Below are 14,880 nucleotides of genomic sequence, written 5' to 3'. Positions count from 1 at the left end.
GTTACTTGTAGTTAGTAAAATGTCTAATGTAGACCATCAAAAGAAAGTGTTCCCTACTTTCATAATACTGATTTATTAAAATATCTGTTAGTTAAATAATGCCTTGATATTTTTGTGTTGCCTTTACCATGTGCTGTTTCAGGAATTGTTTAGTTTTAAAATGTAATTATGTAACTAAAAACGATTTACATGTGGTAGAAAAGCTGTTAAATAGGCAATATAATTAGCTTTTTAATGGCAGGAACCCAAAAGTCGATGGCCTTAAATGAATTTTCCTCAGCTATTGTCTTTTGTGATTGCGATATCTACTAATGAAGAGGTGGACATGCGCTAGTCTTTGGCACTGTGGTTGATGAAATCATTATTTGTGTGTCATCTTCTGAGGTATCTGATGAGGTATCAGCTGCTGGGAAGTTTTCTCTGTCAATCACTGAATGGTTTATGCAAATGTTTCATTGACATGGTGCCTAGATGTATTCTGTGCTTCGACCTGTTCAGGTTCTGCTTAGATAGATACACATAGTCACACTTGCTTGAAAAGAAATCGCATACCTCCTTCAGTTGTCAGTCTCTAGAGAAATAAAAGATTTAATTTAATCAAAACCCAACAGAAATGCCTGCCTTGCCAGGGAGTTTAGGCAAGCAGAATCCACTGTCAAGGGTGTGTCAGAAGACAGTATGAGTAATGTGTTGTCATGAAAAGCCTTACGCATTGAAAGAAAACACAACAAGTGGCAACAGAGCGGCTGTAGACATGAGGGTGTTTGAACAGCCACACCTGGCTGTATCGTACTAGAGAAGCAGTGGGAAAGGAAGAGAGAGGCGTTGGCTCACCTTTATGACCCATCCCATGTAATATATGAAAGTTATGTTCTGTTGAGTAGTTACTGTATAAACATGTGTCTGGATAACGCAGATCTAAATGGTTAACTCAGGCCCAGCAATACAATTTTAAAACAGGCGAAATTAAAGATGGTTTAAGCGACTTTCTTTTTGGATACATTCATAAAACGTCCCTATTACCTGAGAAATATCACCGAAATATCTAAGATGAATAAAGAGCGTGTGGTGGAAGTATGCAAAACGATGAAAGTTAACGATTGACTGAAATCATGTTAACCCTTGATGGTTAGTCTGTGACTTAAGGGATGGTAACACTACACTCTTCATTCCATTAGGCTCTTGACATGCCAAATGCCTCGCCTTGAAAGTAGGCGATACTATCATTGGAGATAATCTCGATAAGTCATGGAGAAGTGAAATAAGTGCACTCAGAATAGTGCTCACTTCTGGTAGTGACTGTGTGGGATCAAAGACAAATATTGTGTGCTTTGTATACTAGATATAATCTAAAAGGCTGTTTACACGACACAGAACGAATACACACTTAAAACACTTTGTTTTACAGTACGTGCACTTTCAATGTACTTACAGTGTTCTTACCACAAAAGTAATACATGGGTAACGTTAAGGTTTAGGGGTAGGTTCAGGGTTAGTACCTAGTTAGTGTCATTACTACAATAAGTACATAGTATGTTCATGCGAAGCAAGACTGTAAAACAAAGTGCTACCAAAACTTTTTATACGTTTTGTTTGGCCATTCATTTACACAACAACTACATGTCAACTAGACTAGTTGGTGTTTTCGTTGTAGTTGGGTGCCTGAAAACGCAAACATTTAAAAATGATATCTTGTTATTTATTGGGGACTAAATCGATTCATACCAGTGTTTACCATCCACAGACCGATGGGCTAGTTGAACGGTTTAATTAGACCTTGAAGAAGATTTAGAGGTTTGCGTAGAGAAAATGGATAATCGTTTTCACCTTCGAACCTATTTCAGGGATGGACCTATATTACCACCAGGGTTTTTCTGTTAGAACGGTGTCGTGTTAGCGGCCCCTAAGTTAATAACTAATGATCTTCGCAACGGAAGTGAATCAATCAAAACTATCTTTCGCTGGACAATAACTTTATCCTAGAGCTGCTGTAAAGCCTAAACGGATTGTTACGGTAATTTCTACTATCACTGTAAAGCAGCTTTGAAACTATCCATACTGTTAAAAGCGCTTTATAAATGAAGGTGACTTGACTTAACATGATCCGTAAGCTCAATAACAAGGTTGAAAAATCAAAACATCTTTGACCTGCGAGCAAAACACCACACCCTTACAATAAGGGTGCTTAATTAAAGGAGTAGTTCACTTCAGAATTAACATTTCCTGATAATTCACTCACACCCACTTCATCCTAGATATTCATGTCTTACTTTCTTCAGTCGAAAAGAAATTATGTTTCTCGAGGAAAACATTCCAGGATTTTCTCCATATAGCGACTTCAATGGAGTCCAACGGGTCGAAGGTCCAAATGTGAGTTTCAGTGCAGCTTCAAAGTCTCGACACGATCCAGCAGAGGAATAAGAGTCTGATCTAGACAAACCAGCGGACATTTTATAAAAAACATAAACATTTATATACTTTTAACCACAAATGCTGGTCTTGAACTAGCTGTGATGTGCCACACATTACGCAATCACGTTGAAAGGTCAAGCGTGACGTAGGCGGAAGTACAGACCTAGTGTTTACAAAGCCAACGTGAAAAGGCTAAATCGGACGCAATTTTAAAAAAATAAAAAATATATAAAAGGTAAAGCAACAATGTTGGACGATTTTGAAGTTGGAGGAGAAAAGTTTTACACAATAGGACAACTTTGATGAAACTTTTTGATCCACTTCAAGTGTTGACTACTGTAATAACGTATTAGACAGAACTGTTAGACAGATCGTAAACTAACAAAGACAGAGAACAATTCCTAAGGGAACCATTATTTCTCGGGGAAACACCCTGAACAACATTCCCAGAACTACCCAGTGCGAAAGCCCCTTCTCAGTGGATGTGCCACTGCAGTGAGAGAACAGAATTGAACATTAAGTCCTGGGGAATGTTGAACTCCGGGAACCGCGAGGTCCTTGTAGTCTTGACATTCACATACAGGGACCTTGTGAAGGTTTGCAGTCGCTGCAGAAGGTCATGGGTTATTCAATTCTTTACTTAGAATAATGTTGCACAACTGTGGTTCATCTTGTCTTACCGGCCATGCTCCAATTAATGTAAACCCCAACTCTCAATGCATCCTCTCAAGTAACAATAGGCCTTTATGCAATAGGCCTTTATGCACTTGGGGTTTTTTTTTGGCTGTCACAATCATAGAAAGCAGTGTAAGGACTGTCACTTGTGCATTATAAATAGGCTACATTACACGTGTGGACATAATGATTTTGCTTGAGAAAACAACATAATTAAATACATTTTTAATATTTTAAAGTCAAGGCAGCTAAACTACAACAGACACTGTAAGTGTTTTCCAGTTTTTAGTTCCAGTTCACACATAGAAATACACATTCACTCAAAGAGAGTGTTGTTTTGTTTAGTTTTTTTATCCAGAAACTTTGAAAGTATATCCAAGTTGTGATATACTTAATGCTGAGGTGTTGCATGTGAGGCTTGGGCGGATTTCTTTTCTTGATTTTCAAGTGTGTACAGTATGTGAAGTTTCTTTCAGGCATTACATTTATAGTAGAAGCAAGTTTGTTCATGTGTATGCTCTTTCCAGAAGTGCAACTATTAACTGTACTGAAAGAAATGAAATCACAAAATTATTAAGGGCTCGACAGGTGTGTCTTTAGGTGTGTGCCACTCTTGTTGAATACGATTATGAGAATCACTATGTTCCCAGCCAGAGACAACAATCAATAGCATATAGGTGTATAGGTTAGCTCATTTTGTTTTTAGGAAGTTTATTGAAGCATTAAACAAAACATTACTCAAGAATGTAAAACAATTATTCACACATAACCAATCTAAAAGAGAAGTATAAGCTTTATATCTATAGGAGCTTCTCAGAGGGGTAAAAATAAGTCAGTAAAAACAAAATAAGAAAATGATCCTAATCCTGATCTCTCTATGGTCTCTTTTGAATCTTTATTTAGTTGTAGAACGTTCTCTGACAAACACATGTATGCTCTCTATGCACACCAACATGCTGCTGATTGATTTGTGGACATCTAGTGCAAGTGACTAGCAGAGCTGTGTATTATCAGCTAACTATATACTTGTTAAATCGTGACATATCGAATACTGTTTCCAGGTCCAAGTCTGTGAGAATATCATCTCAACAGACATTTGTTAGCCCAACTCATTTATAGCTAACCTTTTAAGTAAGGGATAATGTAGAGCGAGGTGGTTGTTATAGCGAATACAACCCCGACAGGCTGATCAGGACCCCGACGCGAAGCCTGAAGGGGTTGTGTACGCTATAACAACCGCCTCGCTCTACATTATCCCGCTTATTTCATGGCTACCTACCAAATAAATCAATAATTTGACACAAAAAAAGGAGTTTATTGATTTAAAAAATGATTGTATTGCTTCCACTAAAGAAAATAGTCCGTTCCGTCTCTTCGGTTAGAATCCATGGCAACGCTCTGTTTTTCATGGCAACGGTGTGTTATACTTAGCAGCGTCTGTTATCAAGAAATAACACACCGCATTCTACATTAGAATTCAACCAAGCCATTTAATAAAAAACTCTAATCTTTTAAACATCTCTTAAAAACTACAGTCTCCTGGCTCACATTGACAATGTTATTTTAAAGGGGTCCTTGATTATAATTTCACTTTTTTAACTTTAGTTAGTGTAAACCCCGTCCCGAAGGTGAGGCCATGTTGCGCTGCTTTAGAGAAGAGGAAGAGTTGTTGTCGCTGTTTTTTTAAAACCCCTTAAAAAGTTTGTCCTAAGGCTGACAAACTTAGAGATGTAGGATGTAAATGAAGGGCAAAGCTTTGCCTCCGCTAGCATGCTAACTAACATTAGCATAACATTAACATTGATGTAGTGTTTACTGGAGCTTTTGTAAGACTGTTCACCGCCCCTTAGGAATATTATCCATGATTTTGTTATCGATTACTGTTTGTATTACCATAGTTTTCTGAAAAATATGATTAAATGGAGGATAACATAGTGTCTACAAGAAAATTACAAAAAAACATACCACTCTGAAATGTCCTGAGAAATCCGTGCTTGAAATCCATTCTGCACGATCCTCTTGTTCGTTAACATTGTCGGGGTCTGAATCGGGCTTGAAATGGTCTGAAATTCACCCCATCATTAATATTTACATCTGAGTTGAACTCGCGGTTATGAAGGGGCGGGACATTTCCCGAACAAACGCTAAAGTGCTGCCAGTCACAATACACTGTCCAGCTAACCAATCAAAGCACATTTCATATTTCAGAAGCAGGGGCTTCATTGATAATGATGCATTCAACCAGACTGGGGAGAGAAGAGCTGTAATAATATAAAAGGTTTTTTGAACTGTCAAGCATGTAAACATATTCTAATACACTCCAAAAACAAAATCGAGACATTGTAAAAGGGAATAATAGGACCCCTTTAATGATTCAGAAAAGATGGATTTGGCCAACTGAGATTTCAGTATGAAGATCAAGGTTAGGATCATGAATTTTCGTACTGTATTTGCATTGTTTGTTGCTTGCTTTTGCGACCTGTAAAATCGTTTGAACCTGGAAAATGTGAGGCATTACGTCAGACTTAACAACGATGTTATATTGATTAAAACCAGCTTAATAAAACGTACACAGTATAGGTTAAATGCAGAGGTCCTGCAGAGTTAAGCTCCAGCTTGCCTCAACACACCTGCCTGAAGTTCCTAGTATCCTATTAAGACATTGATTAGCTGGTTCAGGAGTGTTTAATTAGGGTTCTAGCTGAACTCTGCAGGAGCAGGATTGGACACCCCTGGGTTAAACAATAATGGGCCCAGGACTGAGCCTTGGGGGACACCGCAAGATGTCACATGATACCTGAAAGGTGTGCATCATCCATCCAAGCTGTCCTTGTAGAGCTGAAATAAGAGAAATACAAAACAACAAAATGTTCTTATCTATGTGTTTAATCTTGCCTGGAGCAGATATTCTGGAAAAAAGAATTTGTCAACACATACACACCCACAACATTACAAACTGTTTTTCTTACAATGTGTAAACTAGACTTCATTTCATGTCGATCATTTCTAATAAACATAGGAGCATCATAGTACATAACGCTTATTAGTTTTTCCACGAAGGATTAACAGGTTATAGGCTATATCTTTAGTGAGGTTGAACTGGACCTAAGTTTCAAAGGTAAACTCTAATTTGTTGAGAGTTAAGAATTTGAAAAGAGGGTTTTAATTTAAATTTTAAATTGAAACTGGATATATGCACCTGATAAACAGGTGTGGAAATAAACTAAACTGGTTGGTTGAGATACGTTTGTGTAAGATCTTTGCTGTGTTGCAAAATGCTAGAAATGTTATGTTAAAAATTCATATTGCACATGGTAACGCATAGTATTGCGTACATACTGTGTTGCAATTAAGTTTGGTTTCTATAACTAGTTTTAAATGCTGACATAGGGAACAAAATAATGACTCATTTTCAAACTATCAGATTCAACATCTGTTATAACTTTCCCACACCAATGTTAAATTAATGCAATATGACTTTATGAGTGGTCATTTACACTTGTCAACCAGGCTAATGGACAATTATTTATTTTTTTGTACCACAGACAGTGCAGTTCACTTTGTTTCAAAGACAAGAAGCAGACAAAAAAAGAACCTGACGAACCTCCCTGTACTCAGTCACAGAGGAGTGTAAGGGTGTGTGAGACTGGGTGTGTTGCTCTCCTGTGGAAAACTCACACACAGGCGAAAGTCCTCTGCAGACTGTGTGTGTGTGTGTGTGTGTGTGTGTATGTGTGTGTGTGAGTGTTTGAGTCAGACAGGGCGTGCATGTCATTCTCTCTTTTCTTTTCACTTAATTTTTAACTAATGTAAGATGCGCATGCTCACCATTTCACTGATTCTGTAATGATATGGGATATTTTGGATATAACGTGTATTGTGTTCTGTGTTATATGTTTATAACCTTGAAAAACAAATAAACTCAATGAACCTTATTGTACAGTGTTACCAAATAAAATAAATAATAAAAGCTGAGGGGGAAAATGCAGTAGTAAACATCTTCAGCTTTTGATAAAAAGTTATTTTAAAAACAATTTGCATTCAAAGTTGGCTGAAGCTCAAGTATTTGTTTTAAGGAAAAAACACGAATATTTAATTTGACTGTATCAGATAATTCCGTGGGAAAGTGTGTGTGTGTGTGTGTGGGGTGGGGGGTTCGGGAACACCTCATGAGAACATGTGTGTGTGTGTGCGTGCAGGTGTGGTCTAAAGGAAAACCGGAACTATCCAGCGCGAAGCGTCCATTACCATCGCAGTCACCGACGCGCACAGACGCGCAAGAGCAGGAGAGCAGGAGGACTTTATCACTCTCACTGCGCTTTGTTTCGCTGCTTCAGCTTCTGCAAAGATGAGTTTGTCCGGATCTCAGACCAGGCTCACTCATATGGGCCATAGGTCCAGCTCCAGGCCGGACCTCACCGCGGGTTTTCACAGTTTACCGCGGGGCGAAGTAGCGCCGTTCTTCAGTGGAAACGGATTCCAGTCCGAGTTCAACGACGGCGGATACACGCAGAACTTCTCACACACTTTCTCCAAGAGCTCACAGGGACATGGAGGAGGAGGAGGAGGAGGAGGAGGAGGAGGGGGGACAATGGGGTGAGCTTTCATTCATGCATTATCAAGTTACGTGTTATTTATTAACAAAGTCTGCAACAAACAAAGTCGAATTATGAACTCCACTATTTCTTCTCTTATCAGAGCTATTCAAGGTCATTGTGCTTTTACTGTGTCAGCGATTGTTTATTGTATATTTCGCAATGTAACGAAATGATGGAAATGATGGTGAAAGAAACATCCGAGAAGAGGTGGACACTTACGTGTCCAGATGCAGGATATGAAGGAGTAAAAAACATTTTGCATTGTGCATGTTATTCTGTTATGTCGCGAGACAGGAAACTGTCCATCACACTGACTGACATGTACAAAGTCTCTTGTAACGTGTAGGAGTGAGCGGGGCACAAACTGGGATAGTTGTAACACACATGCTTTAAAAGTTTACACACATGCCAGTCTAGGGCTGCACAATATCGAAATATCGCAAATGTATCTTTTTGTATGTGTTGTATCAGTGTATCAGTTTCTGTTGTTAAATAAACCTAATGTAGGCATTCCTGAACCCCTAAACCCATGTGGTTTACACTGATGTTAAAATAACACTTCTTATGCTACAGTAAAGCACCGATGTTCACACTGAGAAGCTGTAGTTGTTTTCTGCTCACACAAAGATTGTGAAACACATGTAGGTTACATCATTTTACATATATTTTAAAGTTAATTTAAGCTTATTTTACACACTTTAAGCATTATCGTATCGCATATCGCATTATCGCAATAGCAAATGCTATTATTTTGTTAGCCTGGCATACTATTATGTTGTATGAAAAAGTTAATAATTACATTTTATTGACAAAATATTTTAGTTAGTCTTATCGGACAATATTTGAATCTGTCATATCTCACCTACGGGGCATGTTGTCACACTTCACTTACATTCTTTCGGGGTAAATCAAGAATAAAGTATACAGTGTATTAATGAAACAAAACCACATGATTGTACTAGACGTGTGAAATGAATGCGGGGGAAAGTAAATACTGTGAACCCAAGTGGATTTACACAAACTGAGAAAGTAAAAGTGTTAGGTTGTGACCCACTCTCCTCCACTTTAACAAACAGTGCTTGCAAAAAAACTTAATATAACACTTTATTTTAAGGTGACGTAGTTAGACGTTACTACATGTACTTACTATAGAGTAACGAGCTTAGATGTTGCGGGGAAGAAGGAGGCGGGAGCCGGCAAACATTTAAAGACTTTAATAAATGAACACATACAAAACGAAATTAAAAGTAACTAACTCTAAACCAAACCCTAATCGTAACTCTATAGTAATGACATGTAGTTAATTAATATTACTCAATTCTTATTTGAGTAATTACAATGTAACTACGTCACCTTAAAATAAAGTGTAAGCCCCTAAAATTACTAATGCACGGAGCATATGGACATTGCATGTAAATGCTTGTATTAAAATGAACGGTACATTATGTAATTCATAAAGAATGGCGATTACACTTGATTTTAAGGTGTCATTGTTACAGTGTGATTATATATTTAAGAACTGAGTAATATTAAGCAACTACATGTACTTACTATAGGGTTAGGGTAGAATTAGGATTTGGTTGAGGGTTAGTAATTATGCATAATTTACTGTTATTACTATGGTAAGATCATGTAACATATGTAAGAAGGACACTGTAAAATAAAGTGTTGCCAGAATGGCTTGTTTGTTCCCATTTGAGAGATTGTTCTGATCTGTCTTCTACTGAAAATGATGGAAGATGGAAATGATAAATCTGTCCAACAGAACATGAAATCTTTAAGTTTTCTTTAAAATACCTTACATAGGTAAGTTAGATCTAATGCATAATGTAACTTCTCAAGAACACTTGTGTATTTATTAATTTAGTATTTTTCTATTTTCTCAGCATGTCCTCGATGTCTGTCCATAAAAGAGCTCAGATGCTCTACCAGGAGTGCTTTGGCTTCCTGAAGCGAGCGCAGAACCTCCTGGAGAACGTAAGAGTCATTCACACACACTTCCACTCTTCTGCATGTGACAGACACACACACACACACATATGGCCGCGGGATCTAGGGGTGTTGCAGCACCCGTGCCTCGAGACCTTGCGTTTCCCCTGTTCCACTGTCCGTGTCTTGTGTTTTTGCTTTCTTTGTGAACCGGCACTATCTCCTGAGTGAGTATTATAAGGTAAGATGCAGATTTTTGTGCTGTTTGTAAAATATATTATGAGTTCTGAGCGTCCTCACATGAGTCGGTCCATTCATTTGTATGTTCTTCATCTTGTTTGGGCTGTTTAACAGTAGGATTTTGTTAAAAATACTCTTACCACAGCACCGCCCCCTGATAAAATATGTTCCTGCGGCTATACACACACACACACACACACACACACACACACACACACACACACACACACACACACACACACACACACACACACACGCACACACACACTCACAGTGATTTCTTGATTCTGATGTGGTGTTTCAGATGGGACCGGCCGCTGAGGTGGACAAGAACATGATAGCAGCAATGGAAGCCATGGAGCAGATGAAGATGTGTGCCGTAGAGTTACAGAACGCCAGAGTACCCAGCGACAACATCCTGCGCAGGTACAGCAGTGTGTGTGTGTGTGTGTGCGAACTAACGGAACCAGCCCAGCCCACTATGAGTACATGTCAGTAACCAGGAATATATTGTGACATTCGTTCAGCAAGAATGGGTGTTTCTTAAACTTACGGACACTTTTATCTCTTAATAAACTTACTTAGGGCTGTAACAATATATCACTATATGTCACAATTTATATCACAATACAAAAATGCAACAATATATTTCGTGGATAGTGACAATATGAATTGTGTTCAGTTCACCCAAAATGAAAATTACTGTGCAAGAATTTTTTATAAGAGTTTAAGTGTCAGTATTACATTAAACTATTAAATACAATGCTGAATATCATCATCATCATCACCTCAGCTGCTCCTCTCGATGTGGAGGAGCAGCGGGTCTACACTGAGCTCCTCCCGAGTGACCGTGACGAGCTCTCCCGAGTGACCGTGACCAAGCTCCTCCCGAGTGACCTAGCTCCTCCCGAGTGACCGAGCCTCTCCCGAGTGACCGTGACCGAGCTCCTCCTGAGTGACCGTGACGAGTTCCTCCCGAGTGACCGTGACCGAGCTTCTCCTGAGTGACCGTGACGAGTTCCTCCCGAGTGCCCGTGACAGAGCTCCTCCTGAGTGACCGAGCTCCTCCTGAGTGACCGTGACCGAGCTCCTCCTGAGTGACCGTGACCGAGCTCCTCCTGAGTGACCGAGCTCCTCCTGAGTGACCATGACGACTTCCTCCCGAGTGACCGTGACCGAGCTCCTCCTGAGTGACCGAGCTCCTCCTGAGTGACCGAGCTCCTTCTGAGTGACCGTGACCGAGCTCCTCCCGAGTGACCGAGCTCCTCCTGAGTGACCGTGACCGAGCTCCTCCCGAGTGACCGTGACTGAGCTCCTCCCGAGTGGCCGTGACCGAGCTCCTCCCGAGTGACCGGGATGAGCCCCTCCCGAGTGACCGAGCTCCTCCTGAGTGACCGAGCTCCTCCTGAGTGACCGCTACCGAGCTCCTTCGAAGTGACCGAGCTCCTCCCGAGTGACCGAGCTCCTCCCGAGTGACCGAGCTCCTCCTGAGTGACCGAGCTCCTCCTGAGTGACCGTGACGAGCTCCTCCCGAGTGACCGTGACCGAGCTCCTCCTGAGTTACCGTGACGCAGCTCCTCCTGAGTGACCGTGACGAGCTCCTCCCGAGTGACCGTGACCGAGCTCCTCCTGAGTTACCGTGACGCAGCTCCTCCTGAGTGACCGTGACGAGCTCCTCCCGAGTGACCGAGCTCTTCCCGAGTGACTGAGCTCCTCCTGAGTGACCGTGACCAAGCTCCTCCTGAGTGACCGTGACGAGCTCCTCCCGAGTGACCGAGCTCCTCCCGAGTGACTGAGCTCTTCCTGAGTGACCTAGCTCCTCCCGAGTGACCGAGCTCCTCCCGAGTGACTGTGACGAGCTCCTCCCGAGTGACCGTGACCGAGCTCCTCCTGAGTGACGAGCTCCTCACGAGTGACCGAGTTCCCACTGAGTGCCCAAGCGCCTCCCGAGTAACCGAGCCCCTCCCGAGTGACCGAGCTCCTCCCGAGTGACCGAGCTCCTCCCGAGTGACCAAGCTCCTCCCGAGTGACCGTGACGAGCTCCTCCTGAGTGACCGAGCTCCTCCTGAGTGACCGAGCTCCTCCTGAGTGACCGAGCTCCTCCTGAGTGACTGTGACGAGCTCCTCCCGAGTGACCATGACCGAGCTCCTCCTGAGTGACGAGCTCCTCACGAGTGACCGAGTTCCCACTGAGTGCCCAAGCGCCTCCCGAGTGACCGAGCCCCTCCCGAGTGACCGAGCTCCTCCCGAGTGACCGAGCTCCTCCCGAGTGACCGTGACGAGCTCCTCCTGAGTGACCGAGCTCCTCCCGAGTGACCGTGTCCGAGCTCCTCCTGAGTGACGAGCTCCTCACTAGTGACCGAGTTCCCACTGAGTGCCCAAGCGCCTCCCGAGTGACCGAGCCCCTCCCGAGTGACCGAGCTCCTCCTGAGTGACCGAGCTCCTCCTGAGTGACCGTGACGAGCTCCTCCTGAGTGACCGAGCTCTTCCTGAGTGACCGTGACCGAGCTCCTCCCGAGTGACCAAGCTCCACCTGAGGGATCTCTAAGAGATCGCCCAGCCACCCTGCGGAGAAAGCTCACTTCGGCCGCCTGTATCCGGGATCTTGTCCTTTCAGGCATGACCCACAGCTCATGACCATAGGTGAGAGTAGGAACGTAGATTGACTGGTAAATGGAGAGCTTCTCCTTGTAGCTCAGCTCCTCTTCACCACGACAGACCGGTACATCGACCGCATCACTGCAGAAGCTGCACTGATCCGTCTGTCAATCTCCCAATCCATCCTTCCCTCACTCGTGAACAAGACCCTCAGATACTTGAACTCCTCCACTTGAGGCAGGAACTCTCCACCAACATGAAGTGGTGCCACAAGCCACCCTTTTCCGACTGAGAACCATGGCCTCGGATTTGTAGGAGCTGATTCTCATCCCAGCCACTTCACACTCGACAAAGGGCAGTCCTGCCAGAGTCCAACATGCACCATCAAGTGTGACTTACTGCCGGCGAAGCGAACCAATCTCCTGCTCCGCTCGTACAGGGACTGGACAAGCCTCTAACAAAGGGCCCCGGACCCCATACTCCCAGAGCACCCTCCACAGGACACCGCCTTCACAGTCGAATGCCTTCTCCAAATCCACAAAGCACATGTGGATTGGTTGGGCAAACTCCCATGAACCCTCCAGCACCCTGGAGAGGGTATAGAGCTGGTCCAGTGATCCATGACCGGGACGAAAACAACACCGTTTCTCCTGAATCAGAGGATCTACTATTGGCCGAATGTTGAATATAATGTATAATAATGCAATGGGGGGATATTTGTGGGTCCTGATAATGCCAAATGTCTGATGTTACCAGTAAAAACTGGCCTTCATTATTTTAAATATATCTAGTCAGTGAAAGAGTGCAAGCATATTCGACTAAAATAATTCAGTATTTTCAGATTCAGAATCATGAATATTGTTATTCTGGTGTCTCTATTGTCCTGTGCGTTGGGTTTCCAGCACCGAGTCCAAGCCTGTTCATTTACACACACAATTTAAGACCAGATTTAGTATTTTAAATCAACAGTTAATTTTTTGTTAACCTTTATTCATGTCTTGGAGTATCGCAATAATATCCTGTAGTGAGTTCAGTTTGGAGAAACGTATCGAATCGTGACATGAGGGAATCGCGACACCACTATAAACACACCATCTCTAGGTTATGGTGTTAAAATAATGTGGGAGAAACGACATTTTAAGAAGACAGTGTCTGAGACTCTTGCTAGCCCTTGTGACAAAGAAGAACATACTTTAAAAAAGATTATTATTATGGAAATAATACACTTTATAAGAATATACTTCTATAGAATAAACTTATATATAGTGTGAACTGCATGTAATGTTTTCAGACAGTTAATTGCATGTTTTTTGCAGTTGAAATTAAAATGTATTATTGTTTAAATTTTAGTGCTGCGATTAATCATGTATATATTTAAGAAAAATGTGTTATTTATATGTAGTATAAATTATGTATAAATATATACAGTATATGCAAATATTTCTTAAATATATGCATGCATATGTGTGTATTTATATATATACAAAATAATTGTACACAGTACACACACATGTATTATGTAAACACAAATTGTTATTTTCGATCCGATTAATGGTTGCCCAGCACTATTAAATGTATATTACATCCTTTGTCTTTGAAATATGGTTAAAGTTACTGCTGACAAGCATTTATGATCAACTAAAATATACTTTAAAGTCAAATTACACATTAGTAAGGAAGTTTACAATTTAGTACATAATTAACTTTAAATGTAATACTAAATAACACACTACAGTTCAATTTTAATAAAGCACACTACATTGTTCTTTACTATGTTGGTCAACACATCAAAACAAGTGCACTTCTTGAAAACATAATGATTTGAAATGTACTTTAAAGTAAAACTTTTCATTTGAATGAAATGAAAGTGCATTTAAAATGCTTTTATTTGATTAATATTACATTATCTGCAAGTACAGATTCAGTAAATATTAAGTTAAGTGCACTTATTTTCTCAAGGGAAAGCTAATTTCATAGCTAATATAAAAAAAATGTTAAATTGTGAAAATAACAGATTGATTGTAAGTGGTGCACAATAAACACAGTACAGATCACTAGTGTGTTGTTTGAGTGCATGTGTCATAATTAATCACCGACACACTTCTGTTACCAAGAACACACAATGTAGAGTCGTGATTGGCTACAGGGATAATGCAAAGTTCAAATCTCTTGGTTTCAATGCACCTTGTTGAAGAAACAGCCAGATGTGTGTGTGAGGATGAGCTGCAGATGCATGTGAACTGAAGGCTGGTTGTGTGTGTTGCAGTCTGGAGGAGTGTGTGTTGATCCACACGGATATCCGTAACTCCATCACGGGCACGACTCTGCGCAGGACCAGCGCTGTGAGCGGCGGATGGGACGATCCCAGCAAGAGCTTCCAGGACGCGTTATCCTGGATCAACCAGAAGAAGGTCTGAAACACACACAC

At 41.4% G+C, this 14,880-nt stretch overlaps 1 protein-coding gene across 4 annotated transcripts in view; it reads left to right on the top strand.

Annotated features, from left to right (window-relative positions):
• The first annotated feature begins 3,237 nt into the window (after nt 1–3,237).
• dspa (desmoplakin a) overlaps nt 3,238–14,880 on the top strand; it is a 39,150-nt gene continuing 27,507 nt past the window's right edge. For 2 of the 4 annotated variants that reach the window (XM_077217267.1, XM_077217264.1), the window contains exons 1-4: nt 6,766–7,683; nt 9,572–9,662; nt 10,159–10,280; nt 14,719–14,863. In XM_077217267.1, coding sequence (XP_077073382.1) covers nt 7,436–7,683; nt 9,572–9,662; nt 10,159–10,280; nt 14,719–14,863 — 606 coding nt within the window. In that variant the 5' untranslated portion in view covers nt 6,766–7,435. Of the gene's footprint in view, nt 3,355–6,765; nt 7,684–9,571; nt 9,663–10,158; nt 10,281–14,718; nt 14,864–14,880 lie in introns of those variants that run through there. The other 2 variants (XM_077217266.1, XM_077217268.1) reach the window with 2 other exon arrangements.

Source organism: Siphateles boraxobius, unplaced genomic scaffold, assembly GCF_051911475.1.
Source record: "Siphateles boraxobius isolate OS27281-9 unplaced genomic scaffold, OSU_SipBor_1 72, whole genome shotgun sequence".
Lineage (NCBI taxonomy): Eukaryota > Metazoa > Chordata > Actinopteri > Cypriniformes > Leuciscidae > Siphateles > Siphateles boraxobius.
The sequence above is the reverse complement of the archived record's forward strand: the minus strand, read 5'-3'. Positions and strand labels throughout refer to the sequence as shown.